Source organism: Triturus cristatus, chromosome 3_2 (assembly GCF_964204655.1).
Source record: "Triturus cristatus chromosome 3_2, aTriCri1.1, whole genome shotgun sequence".
In the NCBI taxonomy this organism is placed as follows: domain Eukaryota; kingdom Metazoa; phylum Chordata; class Amphibia; order Caudata; family Salamandridae; genus Triturus; species Triturus cristatus.
The window spans coordinates 1,094,219,724-1,094,240,434 of record NC_140584.1 but is presented as its reverse complement, the minus strand read 5'-3'; the positions used below and the strand labels follow the sequence as shown (position 1 = coordinate 1,094,240,434).

At 46.7% G+C, this 20,711-nt stretch overlaps 1 protein-coding gene across 2 annotated transcripts in view; it reads right to left on the bottom strand.

Moving 5' to 3' along the window:
• The window catches only part of LRRC75A (leucine rich repeat containing 75A), a 1,049,113-nt gene extending 1,028,649 nt beyond the window's left edge, over positions 1–20,464 (bottom strand). Inside the window, exon 1 of one of the 2 annotated variants that reach the window (XM_085649873.1) lies at positions 18,721–20,464. In XM_085649873.1, coding sequence (XP_085505999.1) covers positions 18,721–18,987 — 267 coding nt within the window. In that variant the 5' untranslated portion in view covers positions 18,988–20,464. The remainder of the gene's footprint in view (positions 1–18,720) is intronic. The other variant, XM_085649872.1, reaches the window with a different exon arrangement.
• Positions 20,465–20,711: the final 247 nt, after the last annotated feature.

Here is a 20,711-nt window from a genome sequence, read left to right as displayed (position 1 = left end):
CACTTGTGAGGAATGGGACGAGGACGGAGGGACCTGGGGGTAATGCGCCTTATTGGACAGCCTTTCTCCCCACTAGAGGGCTGCCTATTGGAGGCACACAGAGTGTCACCTATTTGTGGCACACTTTCAGTGCCCCTCTTAAAGGCATGTTTTTCTCTGCGCCCACGCTGGTAATATGGCACGGGCACAGTGGCAAAGAGATTCCCTCATTTGCACATGCAAATGAGGGACCGCCGTCTTAAAATGGCACTGGTGCTACATGTGAACCAGCGCTATCAGCAATACAGAAGGGGCCAGACAAGCATCTGCGACGTCTTCTGCAATACCATTGGGCCCCGCGGGTGCACAAGCCCGTTGCGCCCTTGGTGCACTATGTATAATATGACCCCAGGTATACAAAGCGCTATCCAGTGCTAACAAGACGACTAAACAGCACAATAATTGTACCATTAATTCGGGTGTTTGTGGTGATGCTGGCTTGCTGTCACCCCATGGTGATCTGATGAAAACGTAGAAGGGGTTAACTCATCAAAGGTGGGTGAAACAGAAGCTTAGAAGTTAATTTATAGGTGCTTTTAGAAAAAGAAATGCATTTTACACAACATCAGAATACCAACAATTGAATTTAAAAAAAACAGGAAATAATCAAAGGGGTTTCTAAACAAAAAACGGACAACAAACACTGTACCAGTCTCAGTTGCCTAAGTGGGTGTGACAAGAGGCTTAACTCTAGTCCTGAAAAGCCCTTTTAGGTGGGTTTCCTATGTCTTTTCTCCGAAGTACCAGCTCTTAGGCAGGTATCATCCTACACATCTTGTTGTTGCTTCGGAGCTATCACTGAGCAGAGGCAGAGACTCTGGGCCCGAGTTAGATCTCGGCGGACAGGCTACTCCGTCACAACAATCACGGATATCCCGTCCGTTGAAAGGGAATCCATAGGATATAATGGGATTTGTGTTTCGGCGGCTGGGTTCCATCACCGTGGTGACGGAGTAACCCGTCCACCAAGATCTAAATCAGGCAGTCGGTCTGTAACTGTTCCGTGAGACAGAACAACAGACCTGCCAACTCATACAGTGCACCCATGTGTTACATGATATCAGATCCCTTCACACGGTTGCCCGACGAGGAGCCGATATCAGGTGATGTGTGGGAAGATGAGCAGGAAACCACACACAGAGTGGGCTTCCAGCTCATCTTCGGAGGCTCTGAACAGACTGCGTCTGTTAAGGGGAGTGGAAACACTTCAAGACATCAGCACCAGTCTCGGCAAGCTTTATTTTTCTTTGGAGGTAGATGGGTTGTGTGGAGAGAGGGCAGAAGTGCCTCTTACAGAAAATTCTTGGCTCAAGGACTCACCCCTCCAAGACTCCGCCCCATCGTCCCACAGAGATTGTTTTTTTGAGTTGATAGGTCTGCGATGTGTACTCTAGTCTGGTCAAATTCAGATTCTGCCAGTGCAAAAGTAAGGGTAGCTAGTGAGAAGGGAGGCATACAGTATTCGTCAGTGCACGCCCAGTCTGGCCAGAAGACAGGGTGGTGGGGCTACCATCAGCCTCAAGTGCCTTGTGATGCACTTTGACTCTTAAGACTTATTTGAAGAGCTCAGTCGTCAAGTGTTTTCTGAAAAACAGGTGGCTTGGCGGTGTTCTCAAGAACGCGTGCCAAGCCACAATGACATGCCAAAACACCTTTGTACTCAGAGATTAGTCTTAATGTAAACATTTGTGCAAAACAATTCCTAGGAGGGGTCTGCTCTGGTGCACACCAGGAAAACAAGAACACCTCTGGCAAATAAGGCCTGATACATAATAAACCAGGTCACAGTGCTATTCTTTGCATAGCGCTGCAACAAGACACGCCCGTTCCCACATTCCTTAAAGAGACAGTACACAAACCACAAGCCTCCTTTTGCATCAAAAAAATAATGGGTGGGAACCAGCTTAAGACTCCCTTCGAACAGCTGTGAATGCTGATATTTGCATGGGGTAAACAATCTCTATCCCAGCATTCTCATTCGCAGTGTTCGGGCATTGCGACCTGTGTAACATAGCAGGGCAGGGGTCGCAACGCCACAGGAAGTGGCAGACTGAATTTCACATCGGGACAACGTGGACCGCTGACTGTGGCCGTTGATGTCGGCCACGTGCACAAGGTTGCTAATTGTTATTAATTTATAGTTTGTCAATGAATGACACAAAAATGGTTGCAGGACATTTATGCATGCCACTGCGAGGCACAAGAGGGGAGGAGCAGCCAGGGGCGTAACAGAGGCCCTTGCGGCGCAAGGGTGCGTCCAACCCTTCAAATTGCCTTCAAGCCTTTTGGGACCCCCATTCAGCCCGATGCCAATGTAGATCTGTGAGAAACGGGAGACTCTGGAGGCCCTCGTCACATTCGGCATGGGGCCCCCAAAACTTTACGATACGCCAATGGAAGCACTTCAGGGCGAGATAGGGGGAACAATACAGTCCCAATCACTTACTGGCCGTATTAATGAGTGTAATACGCATGAAGTATTTGTCCTTGACAGTGGGGACCCCCATCCCACTGGCGATAAGAAATTTCCAAGTCAGTGTCAGGACAAATTAAGAGAGAATTGTGGTTCATCTTGCCAAGATAGACCGCTCCAAGGCATTTTGCCTTTTACTAACAAAAATTTTGAGAATCGGGCCTTCGGAACAATTTCTGTCCTCCACCGAAATATTAATGCCCTGAGGAAGCCCCAGGCCAGATGGCCATGTAAAGGGGTGAAACACGTGTTGGCTGTTACCTCTTGTTAATCACCTGAGAGAAAGTCTTAGCTTAAAAAACTGCTTATATAAAAACACTGCACACGATCAACCGACTCTTGGAATCTTTTCATGATTGAACGACAATTCTCTTTTAATTTGTTCTGACACTCTCTTGGAACGCCAATGGGAGCAGCCGTTGCTCCCCCACTTCCCTTGCATCTTGCAAGGGATCACAATGTGTGCATTATTTGTGGTCAATTACAAAGCACCTATGTGCATTGCGTCAGTTGCAAAGCGCTTGTAGATGCAAAGACTCGAGTGCATCAGGCCTGAGGGCGTTAAAAGGCCTCCACACGACGGCTTCCTAGTGGTGCAGAAAAGAATGCTTATTTCACTGTCAGGGACACAGGATATTGAATAAAGACGTGCAAACCATAGTGCACCTGTTACCCCAGTGAATCGGGAACATGTTGCTCAGTGCTTTGTAAGCACAGCGAAGTAAGAACAAATATTTTCAAAGGGATTACTTTTAGCAAAGGACCGGTTTATTACCAGATATTAATGTAAATAAAAAGCTGCTTTTACCCATTAAAGGAGGTCTTCAGATCAGGCAAAAGCCACCACTAAGGGGCCAGATGTATCAATGGGTTTGAACCATTCTGTCTATGGGAAAATGTGTTCGTACTTATGGCCCTGGGCGCCTTCTCGCTGCTCCATGGCCCATCCATGGCTGGTCTTAGCATCGTAATGTTGGTGGCACCCGGTACGAGCTGTACGTATCCTTAATGCTCAGCCTTTTAACAGTACTTCTCAACAGTAGTGTCCCAAATGTAGGACCTACACCAGGCCTATGGCCTCTCATCTGCGTTTACTCGCGCTTTTTAACTAGCAAATACTGCAGACCTTCTAAATGTAATCTTGTGTTTAATATGTAAAATAGATTAAATATTGGTGTGTTTTCATCAGTACCCTGCTGGAAGAAAACATGTACAGGAATAACACAGATTTTTTTGCGTCGGCCTTCAAGGTGACGATGGAGTCATTGGTTTTCATATTACATCGCTCAACATTTACCGTCACCTGTTCTGTAACAGTGTTTGTTGTGCAGCGAGTTTCCCGCCTAATTTTTTGTTACTACTGCCTCTGTTCTGTCTTTTAAGCGCTACAGCAACGTTATGCGTATCACAGTGCTGTGGTACGTGGCGGGCTGCGTTAGGGACGTGCCTGCCTCCTTTCATGTTTATTTTTTTTTAACAGGGTTCTCCGCGTACCTCTTTATTTTCTGTAAGAGAGGGTGCCCACGCCGAACCATGAACATCAATTCACCAAAATGGGTGGGGTAGCTGAAGTCACATCACACGCGCTTTGACCTTAAGTTGAACCCACACACATGCTTACACAAACACACACTCTCTCACTTGAACACACTCTCAACCACAAGCACGCATACAAAATACATTTAAAAGTATTTTTACTGAACTCAGCTGCGGGGGGGGGGGGGGGCATATTCCAGCTAACTGTACTACATTCTAATTTACACTAATAGTGAAAATTATATTATTCACTATCAGTCTAATAAACAATTGACTGAAGACAAGGAAACCGGAACCACAACTAACCTTCATAAGGCTGAGCTGCCCTGTCTTTCTGAGACTGAGTTTGCCACCTCTCTGAGGCCAGGGGTCGCAAAGGCAGTGTCAGGGGTCGCAAGGGGAATGCCGGGGGTCACAGCTGCTCCCACTGCTGGCAGCATTTTTCATTTTCGCTGCTCAAGCATTTTACCACCTGCGACAGCTGCATTATTTTTACAAATGTCCTCCTTCACTGACCAATCCGTAGCAGGCACAAGGCACACCGGAATAACCGGGCAAGAGAAACACAATCTTGAATTATAGTTGCTGAATTCCACTTGGGGAAGGATGGGTAGAGAAAAAGAAGCTAAAAGTAGCCAAATCATAGGTTTTGGAGGGCTGTGGTCAACAAGCTGTAACAGGACCCTCCATAGGACAAGAACCTGTTTAAAAGTTCAAACAACCATTGGCAAGGCCAAAAGCTCTTGCCATGCTGGTGAAATTATTACTTTTTCAAGCTCATATAAGAAAAGGGAAAATCATGCTGCCACTTTAACAAGGCCACCATATACTTGCACTAAAAATGTGCAAGTATATGGTGTAACTGATGTGGCCATTTTACGAGTGATGTATTTTACAAGGCTTTTATTTGTGCCATGAATTCTAATATTATTTCTGAATATGACAATCATAAAAACCAAGAACGCAAATCACAGGCAGCTACAAAGTTGCAATATCACTTAAACACTTTATAACAGCAACTTTAAAATAGACACCAATCAACTAGCATCGAAGCCAAGGCCGCTAAATTCATTGACAATACCATTGCCATCCCCACAGACCTTTAGATTAGTACGGGCATCAGGTATGGCCGATATCATGAGCTCAGGGAAAGGCAAAGAGGACCCGGCAAACAACCTATTGACATCGGAATCTATACAAGAAAAAGCTGTATTAGACATTCAGGTCCCCTTAAATCCACATCCCTCCCAAAGTACAAGTCTTTCGTCACAAGCCATACATTCTCTACAAATGACTCGATGTGAGAACACGGAGGACACGGCGATGCCAGAAAGCCTGGAAAAGAAGTCAGAGAAATTAGAGAGGACAGAAAGTCAGGGAATTATTAAAGGTACGAGAAATCAACAATGCCCGCAGACGGCAAAAGACTTGCAAAGAAGACCAGAAACTAGGGGGTCCCGGGCAAAGGAAAACCACGAGGGGAAACACGATGGCAAAGTAACAGCTAAAAAACAAGATATAAAAACTAAAAACAGTGATGCAGATAAGAATGTAAATAAAGACAATGATCAAGGGAAAAGAAAAGGGAAGGAGAAAGAGCTGGGAAACGAAACAGAAGATGCGCTACTAGAGAAAAAGGCAAAAAGGATGCAAACTATCAAAAACTTTAAGGCTGCGGCCAAATCATCTGGTCAATCAATAGACTCTCAGCTTAGGATAGACAATTTATTTAGCCCTCTCACTAAGGTTGGGCTAAGTATTGGCGTTAATAATGAGAAATTACAGAACTTAAAGCCTCATCAAGACAAACAAGAGGGAGTCTATGACAGTGTAGACTTGGCTGTGCACCTGGAATCGGGAGTTGCAGGAGATAAATTCACTACGGGTCCCAGTCAAAATCTAAATGTGGACACATGCCCCGATGTTGAAGGTTATAGAGCTGGCACAAGTACACTGGATCATAACGAGAGACGCCTTAAACGTAAGGCAGGTAGAGAGAACCACGCCTATGTTCCTTCAGAGCTACAAATTCTGCCCTCAGGAGTAAATCCCACACTAGCTAACGACGTAAGTTCCGAAGAATCAGACTCGGATTTGTACGAAACAGGTGTCTCCATTTCTAGCGAGCCAAGCGAGGAGAGTGAAGCTAGCGAGGACTCGAAATCAGAAGGACTAAGCCCGGAGGCATCAGACTTCATGGATCTAAAAAATATGAATGATTCAGGACAAGACATAACGCCCAGAAAAAAGATTGAAAAGAAAAGAACTAGAAACAAGAGGCAGTCTAAACTAATCTACGAGGAAACAACAGATCCGGGAAGTAATACGGAGCAAACCTCAAGTAGACCTAAATCGACTCGCAAGAGCCCCCACCCAACATTAAAAGCCGTACCTGAACGGAGGCAGATCATCATGAGTAAACCTGAAGAAGAAGGGGGGCAAATGCGAAAGCAATATGGCGGTTGCTCGGGAACAGCAACAGAGCCCTCGCTGAGGGAAGTCCTCGACTCAATCAAAACCCTTCACAAAGATGCAAAAAAAGATAGCCATCGGAATCATCTGGCTATTCAAAAACTGGAGGGGGCTATCAATAAAGTGGGGAATACCTGTTCAGAAATCTCTGAGAGAATGAGCTGTGCTGAAGTACGTACAGATAATTTAGAAGCTGATGTGGGCAAGCTTAAATCCCAGATAAAGGAACAAGATGAAATATTAAAAGACTTAATGGCCAAGGTTGAAGATCACGAAAACCGAGCAAGGAGAAATAATTTACGCTTTTTAGGGATTCCTGAGGGCGCAGAAGGAAGTGATTCAAGGGGCTTCGTGGTCAATCTTCTTAAATCTGTATTTCCGGAACTCAGCTCATGGGATATGGACAGAGAAATTCAACGAGCCCACAGATTTCCTCTTACTTTATCAAAACGTTCTGACAAGCCGCCTCAATATCCGAGGGCTATGTTAGTCAATTTTGGCAATTTCACATTGCGCGAAGCTATATATGATTTAGCAAGGCCTACTAGTAAAAAAGAACACAAGGGCTTTATGTTTTTTGTCAGACCAGATTTTGCACATGCAACTGTCGAACGTCGATGGCGAATGAGACAACTTTTTACCCCCTTTGAACAAATTGGAGCTTCTGTATATTTGCAAAATCCGGCTCGCTTAAAAATTAACTTCAGGGGTACAACGCGAAGTTTTTCATGTGAAATCCAGGCCGAAGCGTATCTGAGGGAAATATCGGAGAAAGCAAAACAAACCAATGACAAATAGAGGGCAAAAAAAAAAATATAAATAAATTTAAAAAAAATGTAAAGGGTTTGGCATGTGGATCTTGTTAAAACTTGGGGTCATACTATGGAAAGGGGCTGGGGATGGCAAACGAAAAACTTGTTATACAAATATGATCTTAATATTTGGTATATTCGGGATTATGCTTTAATATGCAATGAAATGGTTGAATGGATTAAGGTTTTATTTTGTTTTCTAGTCGATATATCTAGGGTATATATAATTAGGCAACGGGGCAAGCACAGGCGCACTGATCATAACGACGCCCACACTTGGGTACCTAGGACCCAGGGCGCCTCATAGGGTGGTAAGGGGGGGAGGAGGGGTGGGCAAACAGGTGGAAGGGAGGGAAGGGAGGGAAGGGTTGGGATGGGGGGTAGACCAAGAGAAGTCAATCAGTGAAGGGAGTACCTTTAGTATATCAAAAGAAATACATTTGTTAGTAGGATTTAAAATGCTGATCAAGGGCCAGAGAGGAAGAATATGGCGGTTAAAAACGACAACTATCATTCTTACACGACGTAAGATTTATAATATAGATGGCTAGACTACGAATTGTATCTCTAAATATTTGCGGGCTCAACGACCTAAAAAAAAGACAAATCGTAGCAGAAGGTCTTCAAGCCATGGAAGCTAATATAGTTTGCTTACAAGAGACCCATATAGAGAGAGGCAAACAACACCTGTTGAAATCCTTGGGGTTTCAACTTATAGCTGCATCCACCCAGGGAACTCGTACGAAAGGAGTGGCCATTCTAGCTAAAGGAGGGGGCTTACAATTTAGTCGATCACTTGCAGACAAGCTTGGGAGATGGGCCATTACTGAGTGCCGCTACAATAGTGGTCAGAATACGGTTACTCTATGTACAGCTTATGGGAATCTAGGAGATGACCCTGATACCCTTCTAAGCATTTCTAATGAATTAGTATATTGGCCCTTGCCTCTTATTGTGTGTGGTGATCTAAACCTTCACCTACCCGGAGATTGGACCGCTGATCCTTTATTTAATTATCAAGGGAGAAAACCTAAAGTCTTTAGAGCATTTAAAGACTTGTGTGAACGACATGGCCTGCTGGATGGATGGCAATTGGGGCATCCTAGAGACCAAGGATATACTTTTTTTCCCATCCCCATTCTCGTCATGCCCGTCTAGATTATATCCTTTTGTCGAATTCCATCAGGGATGGTTGCACTATGAGGAAGCATCCAAGGGTATTATCCGACCATAACCCTCTAGAATTGAATATTGCATGTAGCAATATTATTCGTACTAGAAACCTTTGGACATTTGAAAGAGCCTTTTTAAAAAAGGAGGAGTATCATACTCTTATGAGAGAGTGGATACCATCTTTTTTAGAAATAAACATGGGCAGTGCTCCTGTCGAGGTAGTTTGGGATGCAATGAAAGCTGGTATCAGAGGGGAGACTTTGCAATTCTCAGTACGCACTAACAGAAAAGGTAAAGAACAACTAGCCTCTTTATATCAGAATCTGAATAAAGCTGAAGCAGATTTGATAATAGCTTTGCAAACAGGTCTGGGTTCTGAAGGACTAGCGCAAGTTGCAATCGCTAGAAACAAGATATCTGATATATTTACGGATAAAGCGATCACTAAAGCTATGATATACAAAGGGAAAACGTATGAACTCAGCGAGAAAGTAGGGCACCAGCTGGCTGTTCGTACAAGGGAAGAGATAACAGGAAATATGATAAAAGCTATAAATGATAGGAATGGTGAATTGAGATTAGAAGAACTCGATATTAGAACTGCTTTTCAATTGTTTTATCAAAAATTGTATGAAGAACCGTTAGGAGGGCAAGAGGATCCTAGAGACTATCTGGATAAAGAGCTGGCCGAACATCTTGAACAAGAAGATAAGGATTTACTGGACTCTCCCATTTGTTGGGAGGAAATTCTATTATCTATGAAATCCCTGACTGCTGGCAAAGCAGCAGGTGTAGACGGAATCCCTACAGAGTTTTTCCTCGAATTTGCAGAACAATTAAAAACCATCATGCTAGAACTTTTTAAGTCTATAGTTCAGGGAGGAAACCCACCACCGTCTTGGTCTTTAGCAAAAATAATGATCTTCCTGAAGAAAAACAAAAATCCGTTGGAAATGGGCTCGTATCGCCCAATAACCTTGATCAATGGTGACTCAAAAATGTATTCCAAACTCCTTGCAGGGCGATTAGCACCTATAATCCATAAAATTGTGTCAGCCCGACAACACGGATTTGTCCCCGGCAGATCAACAAGCGATCATATACAGAGAGTTATCTCTTTGTTTGACTATGCAGAAACTACAGGAGACCCTATGGCCCTTATTCTTCTGGATGCAGAAAAGGCGTTTGATAGGGTCTCCTGGAAGTTTTTATGGGCAGCAATGTCAGATCGAGGATTAACGAAGGGATTTATCAAAGCTATCCAAGGACTATATGTCAATCCAAGGGCCAGCGTAGTGATAAACGGGAATATGTCTGAGAACTTTATGATTACGAGGGGAACTAGACAGGGGTGTCCCTGCTCGCCCCTCTTATTCGCAATATATATCGACCAATTTATACGTAAACTTGATAACCATCCTTATGTATCATCTATTACGATTAACAACTATGAAACCAAAGTCCTAGCTTACGCTGATGATATAGCGCTAGTTACTACCAATCCGAAGGAGGGAATTAAGATGGTTGAGAAGGAAGCAACACGTTTCGGCAAAACTTCTGGGTATAAACTAAATACCGGGAAAACTCAAATAATCATTAACGACAAAGTGGAGATGGAAGACGAGAGAGTTGTGGAACACGCTATTTATCTAGGTGTCAATATAAGTGCCAAGGTAGATAAAATTGTACAGTTAAATCTTGACCCACTAATAGTGCGCACCAGAGAAGACTTAATTAGATTGGATAATTTACACTTAACTATTGGTGGCAGATGTAATTTAATTAAAATGCTGATTCTACCTAAATGTTTATACTTCTTCAGAACAATTTGTCTCGAGTTCTCCCTATATTACTTTAAAAACATCGAATCTTTGTTTGCCAGATTTATTTGGGGATTTAAGAAACCACGAAGGGCACTAAAATGGATTATGTTACCAAAAGAAAGAGGTGGGTTAGCATTGCCTAACTTTAGGATCTATTATTGGGCAACAGTGGCCAAATACTGTATAAATCTGATAGTGATTGAGCCGAATCATTGTGAGATCCCGACCCCACAGGAAATGGTATTAGGAGATAGAAGTAAAGGGTGTTTATGGAGACATATGAATGATAATTTTTTTAAGAAAACTAAACTCAAGACTATTCAGGGAATTTGGAAAGTTTGGAGCAATATCCGTAAATTCCTAGGGTTGGGACGCTTCTCATGTTACACTCCAATTAGTGGCAACTCTGATCTTTCTGACATATTTCATGATGGTTATATGTCTAGGTGGAACAGGGTAGGGATTACCCAACTTGGTTGCTTCTATATCGAAAATCGATTGAAAAGCTTTTCAGAACTTCGCAATGATTATAACATTAGCAATAGGGATTTTTTCAAGTATTTACAAGTCAGGGATTTCTTGTCTAAGAAAATGGGGGGCGTTGTAATTTTCAAAATATCATATTAATAGATAAATTATGCTTGGAATCTACTCCTAGAATTGGGGAAATATATAAGGACCTTATCAGTAGTTTCCCGGATGATCTCGATAAACATCTTACTAGATGGCAGACTAACCTATTCGTACAGCGAGCAATACCGGAGCGAGCATTAAAGCTTGCACAAATACTGCTAATGTCAATTAAATTACAAGCACAATTCTATAAAACATTTTTTGCCTTGTATTATACACCGTATAAAATGGGCAAATGGGCAATTGGCTTGGGAACCGCTTGTCCACGCTGTTCATTGGCGGCAGCTAACGATATTCACATGTTTGCCACTTGCCCATCACTTATGAATCTTAGGATAGAAATATCTAATTTCATTTCAGATCTATTTCAGGAAGAAATTACTATCTCTAGTGAAGAAATGATCTTAGGAGTGGCTGCTATTGAGCGCCCAATACAACAACAGGGGCTGATATTTGTAGCAATGGCGGTTCTTAGATTGTGTATAGCCACCGCATGGCTTGATCCCCAACCGCCATCTTCCACTCAATGGAGGGCTAGATTACTTGCTATATGCAATGTGGAGGTGGCAATTTATAAGAACAAGGGACTTAAGAAAAAACAAAGAGGAATGATGATTTGGGAACCTTTGTTACTCTGGATAGAAGATCACTGCCAAGGGTAATATTTCTAAGGGATTAATCCTAAGGCGAAAGTGGATGTGCGAATTTCTGTTCCTCTGTTCCTTAGTTTTGTTTTTCTCTTTGTCTTTTTGGACCATCAAATTTACACGCTGCGAGAGACTACTTCTATAATGTTTATACTAAAGGTGGTTTGTCTGAAGATGTTTCTTGATCTTGGTCTCTGTGGGGGGAGGGGGGATTGAAATGTATTGTATTAAAATGGCAAATGTCAATAAAAACTATTTAAAAAAAAAAAAAAAATAGACACCAAGAAAAAATGTCACCATCTAACTAACTGCAGCTAAAATAAATAGCGGTTGTTTAAAGGTAATACATCCCTTTTAGAAAGCACATTTTGAGCCAGGTTTCCCACCGAGGAGAAAAGAACTGTTTGCCGGTTGCTGTGAAGAACGTGCTCAGGTTTTGTGCAATCAATCACAGTGAAGGAACCCAACGGGTAACGGGGGCGGACCCGCGCCCTACGCCGGCGATGGGCGGAAGCAACACGAGGATGAGATGGAGCCCGCTGACGAAGAGGCCCTCAATGTAGGTTTATGAGGATGATTCTGGGGGTTGAAATAATAGTCTGTAAAGCGGCCTCAAAAGCCAGACTATATGTTGTCCAGCAAGGAGACAGCAGAGCCAGTATCTGGGACCATCTAGTGGTGTCTGCTGAGTTAGCTGCCTGGCCACTAAAATACGGCACCTTTGCTTTAAAATCTTTAAATACATTTTTCAGCCCAAGCGCATGCCATGAATAAAACGCAGGGCCTGGGAAATATGGACTCTTCTGCCCCCTCCCCCTTCTTCTGACAAGCCAAGCTAAGGAAATGCAACAAGAAAAATAAAGAGGCGAGTTTGAAGGGGATGCCTTACATTTGTTTTTAAGTCGAGCCTCGGCAGAGCAGAGGCTGCTGCGAAGCATGAAGTATTGGAGTATGGCTTTTAAGCCCCGCCCACTCCCCGCCCATATTTTTAATTGGCTTGTGTCATTGTTCTTCGTAAACGCTGGTTTCTGATTCGTTATTATGCTTGCTACTCCATCCTTGGGATTGCCTTGTCTGCATTTGTTACCTCCCATAACGACTGGACCTTTTACTTGCCTTGTTACTCGGTCTGCGTTATAAGTCAGTGAGCACTGTTTTGTTTATTGAATAATGGGGTCAATAGTGGCTGCTTCTTGTATTTGCAGTGCGCCAACACAGGACAATGGCGGCCGCTTCTCGTATTAGGCAATATGCCACTAACTTTAAAAGTGGCTGATCCCTACCCCCACAGCACTCACGAGACAATGGCAGTCGCTTGTTTTATAACACTTTTAAGCTGAACGCAGTGTATGCTTCAGGGACACCGCGCTTTCTTTCAGCTTTTTTGTTATTGTTAAACTTGAATGGTGAGCGCAGTGCCCGCTTCAGGGACACCACGCTCTGTTTCATGTATACAGACCCTCTGAGCCTAATACGATCCAGGTGTAAACCTTATATACAGACCCGCTGAGTGTAATACGCTGTAGGCGTAAACCTTATATACAGACCCTCTGAGCTTAATACGCTCCAGTAGTAGACCTTATATACAGACCCGCTGACTGTAATATGCTGTAGGTGTAAACCTTAATTTAAAGACCCTCTGAGCCTAATACGCTCCAGGGGTAAACCTTATATACAGACCCACTGATTGTAATACGCTCCAAGCGTAAACGTTATATGCAGACCCGCTGAGTGCAATACGCTCCAGGCGTAAACCTCCAGTGCTTAATTGGTAAAATATTAAGTACCAGGGCTCTGACCAGGAGGCTACTGCAGCTTGCACCACCTATCGCCCCAGTCAACGCTGCCAAAACAACTACTAACCATCTCTCTAACCATCTCTCTCTTGCATGTAAATGCAACAGTTTAGATTATTCCGGGTCCCTAAAGCTAAAGGAATGGCTGGGGAGACAGGTATTAGTATTTTTTTTTATGTATATTGTTTTCCTAAACAACTGTTATACTGCTCATCTTTAAATTACATGAGCAGCGCCACCTTGTGGCAGACTGCCCTAGGTGTGGTGTTGACAATTAGGTACCAGTACCGAGCACCGGAAACCAATTAAGTGCAGGTGCTCAGCACCGGAAAGCTCTGGCTCAAATTAAACACTGCTTGTATACAGACCCGCTGAGTGTAATATGCTCCAGGCGTAACCTTACATACAGACCCGCTGAGTATAATCCACGTCAAGCGTAAACCTTATATACAGACCCGCAGAGTGCAATCCACGCCAAGCGTAAACCTTATATAGAGCTCTGCTGAGTGTAAAGCGCTCCAGGCTTTCCCCCCACTCCCTGCACACACACCTTATAATGGTAGTAATTAGGCGGCTACATCACGTAGACAAAGGGCAGTGATCACACTGGGTGACTTGTTATGATGTTTTCATTCCACGTTTGTGGACTAATTAGCTGGTGAGAAGTATATCAGAACTTAATGGGGGGGATTGTGTAATATCTGTGAATTATGGGAAATAATTCGTGTGTGGCAACACTTCCGAGAACAATGGGTTTTTAAAACCACTCATTTGTGTCAGGGACACAGTTACTGGCACAGTGGCCACAGCCAGACACACAGCACGCAGGCTTGCATCATCTCTGTCGTGTCTTGGGACCCAGGGACCTTAGCAGTCAGCGTGGAAGAGGGTCACCTTCAAAAGATGTTTGACAACAACCGAGCACCACCGTGACCCTACCCCGGATTGGCACAGGCGCCCACGGAAGTACTAGGCGCACACTCACCAGTGCAGAAAACGAGGAGGGGGCTAAGGGAGGAGGAAAAGGGCTCAATACTGGGCAAAATCGCTTTAAAAAAATAACAACTCAAATGTTTCACGGACTTTGAGCACTGGTTATCTTGAGCATTGGTTCACTGGTGAGTTCTGCCACTCAGTAGCTAGTGGGTGATGAAGCCGGGTGGAGGCTTGTACGGTACAATGCCCCCACGGGGGACCTCTGACGGCAAGCCTGGGAGGGGAGGTATGAGCCGGTGGAAGCGCTCCACTACGAATCTGTGAGTCTCTCACCAGGAGACCTGTGACTGTCACTCACGAATGATGAGATAATGAGCAAGGTGCTGCTCCACCAGGAGATCTGTGAATGCCATGTACAATAAATGATATGTGCGGTAATATTACTGCCCCACCAGTAGACCCTGGAATAGCATTCACAAATGATAGGAGCAAGCTACAGACACGCCAGGAGATCTGTGAATGGCGTCCACAAATGATAAGATAAGGAGCAAGCTACAGACCCGCCAAGGGATCTGTGAACGGCGTCCACAAATGATAAGATAAGGAGCAAGCTACAGACCCGCCAAGGGATCTGTGAACGGCGTCCACAAATGATAAGATAAGGAGCAAGCTACAGACCCGCCAAGGGATCTGTGAACGGCGTCCACAAAGGAAATGATAAGATACGGAGCAAGCTACTGTCCCGCCAGGAGATCTGTGAATGACGTCCTCAAATGATAAGGAGCAGTTTACTGCCCCGCCTGGAGATCTGTGAATGCCACCCGCAATAGATGAAATGAGGAGTGATGTTACTGCCCCCACTCCTGGAGACAGGAATGCCACCCAAACATGACAATTATAGGAAAATGTAACTGAGCAACCGGGAGATCCAGGATTGGTCACCCACAAAGTGAAAGAAAGTGACAGGGCAGTGCTTAATTTGTGCTGGTGCTTACGGGTAGTGGACGCCTGCACTTTATTTGGAGGTAGGAACGTTTTGTATTTTCTCATTTTGGCCCACAGCAAATGAGAGATAAGTAGAAACTAGTGAAGGAGAAAGGAAGAGGACGATGGAAAAACAGCGACACGGGGAGGGAGGGCGAGGAAATAACCTGCAAGACTGAGCTAAAAAGACAGTAAAAGCAGAGACAGGAGGAAGAACTAGTCGTGAAGCGGAAGTGATAAGAAAAGGAACAATATCACTGTGTCACTAGGAGATACCGGGGAAGCCACTCACAAGTGATAAGATAGTCGCGAACTTAAAGTGCGATATCTCTGGGAGTCCTAGGACCGCCAGGCCCAGGTGGAATGAGAGGGGTCAGACGCCTCGAAGCCACTCCGAGCTGGATAAACAACATTCTCAAAGGCAGAGCGTGCGCTTACAAGGCCGCTGCTCAACACTGCCGCCTGCGGGTCCCCGGGGGAACTACCTGCTTCTAGGCGTCAGTGGGACAAATTCATCACCGTTTTAGGACAAGGCTGAACGGTCCTGTCCACTGATTATCGCTTAAAGCCCCTCCCCCTACTCAAACAATGCTCAGCCTTGAGTTTACCAGAGTGGACAACGCTCAGTTTCCTCAAACTACACCACAAGCGGGTGCTCAGAATTGAGTTTACCAGATAGGACAATACTCAGCCTCGAGTTTACCAGAGTGGACACTGCTCATCCTCGAGTTCACCAGAGTGGACAATGCTCAGCCTCGAGTTTACCAGAGTGGACAGTGCTCAGCCTCGAGTTCACCAGAGTGGACAATGCTCAGCCTCGAGTTCACCAGAGTGGACAATGCTCAGCCTCGAGTTTACCAGAGTGGACAGTGCTCAGCCTCGAGTTCACCAGAGTGGACAATGCTCAGCCTCGAGTTCACCAGAGTGGACAATGCTCAGCCTCGAGTTTACCAGAGAGGACACTGCTCAGCCTTGAGTTTACCAGATAGGACAATGCTCAGCCTTGAGTTTACCAGAGTGGACAACGCTCAGCCTCGAGTTTACCAGAATGGACACTGCTCAGCCTCTAATTTACCAGAGTGATAATGCTCAGCCTCGAGTTTACCAGAGAGGACACTGCTCAGCCTTGAGTTTACCAGATAGGACAATGCTCAGCCTTGAGTTTACCAGAGTGGACAACGCTCAGCCTCGAGTTTACCAGAATGGACACTGCTCAGCCTCTAATTTACCAGAGTGATAATGCTCAGCCTCGAGTTTACCAGATAGGACAATGCTCAGCCTCTAATTTACCAGAGTGACAATGCTCAGCCTCGACTTTACCAGACTGGACAACGCTCAGCCTCGAGTTTACCAGCATTGACTTTACCAGATAGGACGATGCTCAGCTCCGAATTTACCATAGAGGACAATACTCAGCCTCAAATTTACTAGAGCAGACAATGCTCAGCCTCGAGTTTACCAGAGTGGACATTGCTCAGCCTCGAGTTTACCAGAGTGGACATTGCTCAGCCTCGAGTTTACCAGAGAGGACAACGCGCAGCCTTGAGTATACCAGAGAGGACAATGTTCAGCCTCGAGTTCACCAGAGTGGACACTGCTCACCCTTGAATTCCCTAGTGTGGACAATGCCCAGCCTCGAGTTTACCAGAGAGGACAAATGCTCAGCCTTGAATTCCCTAGAGTGGACAACGCTCAGCCTCGAGTTTACCAGAGTGGACTCTGCTCAGCCTTGAGTTTACCAGAGAGGACACTGCTCAGCCTTGAGTTTACCAGAGTGACAATGCTCAGCTTTGAGTTTACCAGAGAGGTCAATGCTCAGCCTCGAGTTTACCAGAGTGGACACTGCTCAGCCTCGTGTTGACCAGAGTGGACACTGCTCAGCCTCGTGTTGACCAGAGTGGACACTGCTCAGCCTCGAGTTGACCAGAGTGGACACTGCTCAGCCTCGAGTTTACCAGAGAGGACAAACCTCAGCCTTTAATTCCCTAGAGTGGACACTGCTAAGCCTTGAGTTTACCAGAGTGGACACTGCTCGGCCTCTAGTTTACCAGAGTGGACACTGCTCGGCCTCGAGTTTACCAGAGAGGACAATGCTCAGCCTCGAGTTTACCAGAGAGGACAAACCTCAGCCTTTAATTCCCTAGAGTGGACACTGCTAAGCCTTGAGTTTACCAGAGTGGATACTGCACAGCCTGGAGTTTACCGGAGCGGACACTGCACAGCCTGGAGTTTACCAGAGTGGACACTGCACAGCCTCGAGTTTACCAGAGTGGACAACGCTCAGCCTCGAGTTTACCAGAGTGGACACTGCTCAGCCTTGAGTTTACCAGAGTGGACAATGCTCAGCCTTGAATTTACAGAGTGGACACTGCTTAGCCTCGAATTTACCAGAGTGGACACTGCTCAGCCTCGAGTTTATCAGAGTGGACAACGCTCAGCCTTGAGTTTACCAGAGTGGACAACGCTCAGCCTCGAGTTTGCCATATAGGACAACGCTCAGCCTCGAGTTTACCAGAGTGGACACTGCTCAGCCTTTAGTTTACCAGAGAGGACAATGCCCAGCCTTGAGTTTACCAAAGTGGACACTGCTCAGCCTTGAGTTTACCAGAGTGGACAACGCTCAGCCTCGAGTTTACCAGAGTGGACACTGCTCACCCTTGAGTTTACCAGAGTGGACAATGCTCAGCCTTGAATTTACAGAGTGGACACTGCTCAGCCTTGAGTTTACCAGAGTGGACACTGCACAGCCTCGAGTTTATCAGAGTGGACAACGCTCAGCCTCGAGTTTGCCATATAGGACAACGCTCAGCCTCGAGTTTACCAGAGTGGACACTGCTCAGCCCCAGAGAGGACAATGCCCAGCCTTGAGTTTACCAAAGTGGACACTGCTCAGCCTTGAGTTTACCAGAGTGGACAACGCTCAGCCTCGAGTTTACCAGAGTGGACACTGCTCAGCCTTGAGTTTACCAGAGTGGACAATGCTCAGCCTTGAATTTACAGAGTGGACACTGCTCAGCCTTGAGTTTACCAGAGTGGACACTGCACAGCCTCGAGTTTATCAGAGTGGACAACGCTCAGCCTTGAGTTTACCAGAGTGGACAACGCTCAGCCTCGGGTTTGCCATATAGGACAACGCTCAGCCTCGAGTTTACCAGAGTGGACACTGCTCAGCCTTTAGTTTACCAGAGAGGACAATGCCCGGCCTTGAGTTTACCAAAGTGGACACTGCTCAGCCTCGAGTTTACCAGAGTGGACACTGCTCAGCCTCGAGTTTACCAGAGTGGACACTGCTCAGCCTTGAATTTACAGAGTGGACAACGCTCAGCCTTGAGTTTACCAGAGTGGACACAGCTCAGTTTCCTCAAACTACGCCACAAGCGGGTGACCAGCACTCACCTGCCTCAGGTGCCGGAGGAGCTCCGTCGCCTCATCGTGCCGCCCTTGCCTCACCAGCACCATCATGTCCTGGATCATGCTGATGCGCCTGTGGTAAGGGGGAAGGCTCCCCGGCCCACTCTTTCCAAACTTATCACTTGACTTTGCCATCAAGGAAGCAAAGAAGTCGCCGCGGTCCCTGGAGGGGCCCCTTTTGCGGGAACCTAGGTGGTGCGGCGGGCTCTCGACCCCGCTGGCCTGGCACCCCTTGGTCTGCTTGGTGCCCATTGTGATTGAGCGCTGTCGCCTCTCGGAGCTTCATCCGAGCCGGCCCGGGGGGCATGCGCAGGGTCCCGTCGCTGGTGGGGATGGAGCAGATCAAGACCCCACGTGGGAGAGGAGCCACCGGCCAGGACTCAAATCGAGCTGGAGGGATCAGACTGCATCCACTGCAGACAGGTGGACCCAGAACATCAACCAACAGCTGGATCCAGTGCAGGGCACCGATCCAAGCAGCGATGAGCAGACGGCTGCACACAGGAGTGCCAGGCTGGACCCAGTGCAGCTTGAGGTTTCCAATTAGTAGTGCACAGGTAAATAAATCACAGGCAGGCGATCCAAGCAGCAGTGAACAACTGGAACCAGCACAGACAGGGAAATCCACCCAGGAGATCCAGAGCAAACAGGTGGATTCAAGCAGTGCACATCTAAATCAACTGCAGGACAGCTACCCAACAAGCAGCGCACAAGTAAATCCAGCGCCGTCAGGAGAATTCAACCACACGCGCACAGCTGGATCCAATGCAGGAAAGTGATCCCGGGAGAGGTGCCCTCTTGGATCCAGAGCGCCGAGGGAAACCAAACCACCAGCACAAGACTGGGTCCAGTGCAGGATGGGGATCCAAATCAACAGTGGTGCAGATCAGCAGTGCACAGCAGGATCCCGTGGGGATGGGGTTCCAAACACCAAAATTGCACAGCTGGATCCAGTGCGAGATGAGTAGTCAAACCAGAAGGGGCCGGAAGGATCTAGTGTGTGACTGGGATCCACATTCACAGTGCACAGCTGGATTCCGTGCAAGATGGGAATCTACATCAATACTGCACAGCTGGATCCAGTGCACGGCGAGTAGAGCTCAACGGTGCACAGCTGGATCCAGTGCAAGATAGGTATCCAAAAACAGTGCACAACTGAATCCAGCGCGCGGCAGGGAGAGAGTTCAACAGGGCACAGCTGGATCCAGTGCAGGGTGGGGAGAGAGCTCAACGGTCACAGCTGGATCCAGTGCAGGTGCGAGAAGAATGAAGGCAGCCCCGAGCGGCGGATGCAGTGCAGCGAGAAGTTCCACAGAGTCCAAGACGGCAGGAATAAAGAGGCAACAGGGCTCAGCAGCAGCCAGGTCATGTAAGACAAGCCCAAAACAAACACCCCACAGCGGGGTCCGGCAGAGACATGGGGAATCCACAGCAAAAGTGCAGCTTGCGTCCAGTGAACTAGACGATCCAGAGGCACTGAGCACAGCTGCATCTGGGGCAGACGGGGTATCCGCTGAAGCACTGGGGCTGGCCGGAGGGCACTGAGCGCCACCGCCGGCTGCGAGGCGCTCCTTGTGGGTATGACGAGGGCGTGTCCGGCCCCAGCCCAGACCAGAGAACTCTAGTGTTTACAGGCACCGCTGCCGGGCGAGTGCTCGAGGCTCGTCAGCCTGCGCTGGGGAGGCCAGGGGAGGGACCTCGTCTGCAGCGCTCAAGACTCCCGCTGTATGCCCGGTCAGAGTAGCTCCCTCACTGTGCACACTGCCTCACTAGCCCCCCCACCCACAATGACGGTGCACACGGCCCCACCCACGATGACTGTGCACACTGTCTCACTAGCGATAGCCCCCCCCCCCCCGGTCTGGGACAGTGACCCACTAGCTCCCCACTCCAGATGTCTGGGCACACTGCCTCGGAAGCTCCCTTCCTACTGTCAGGGCACACTGCTTCCCAAGTTCCCTCCCTACAGTCCGGGC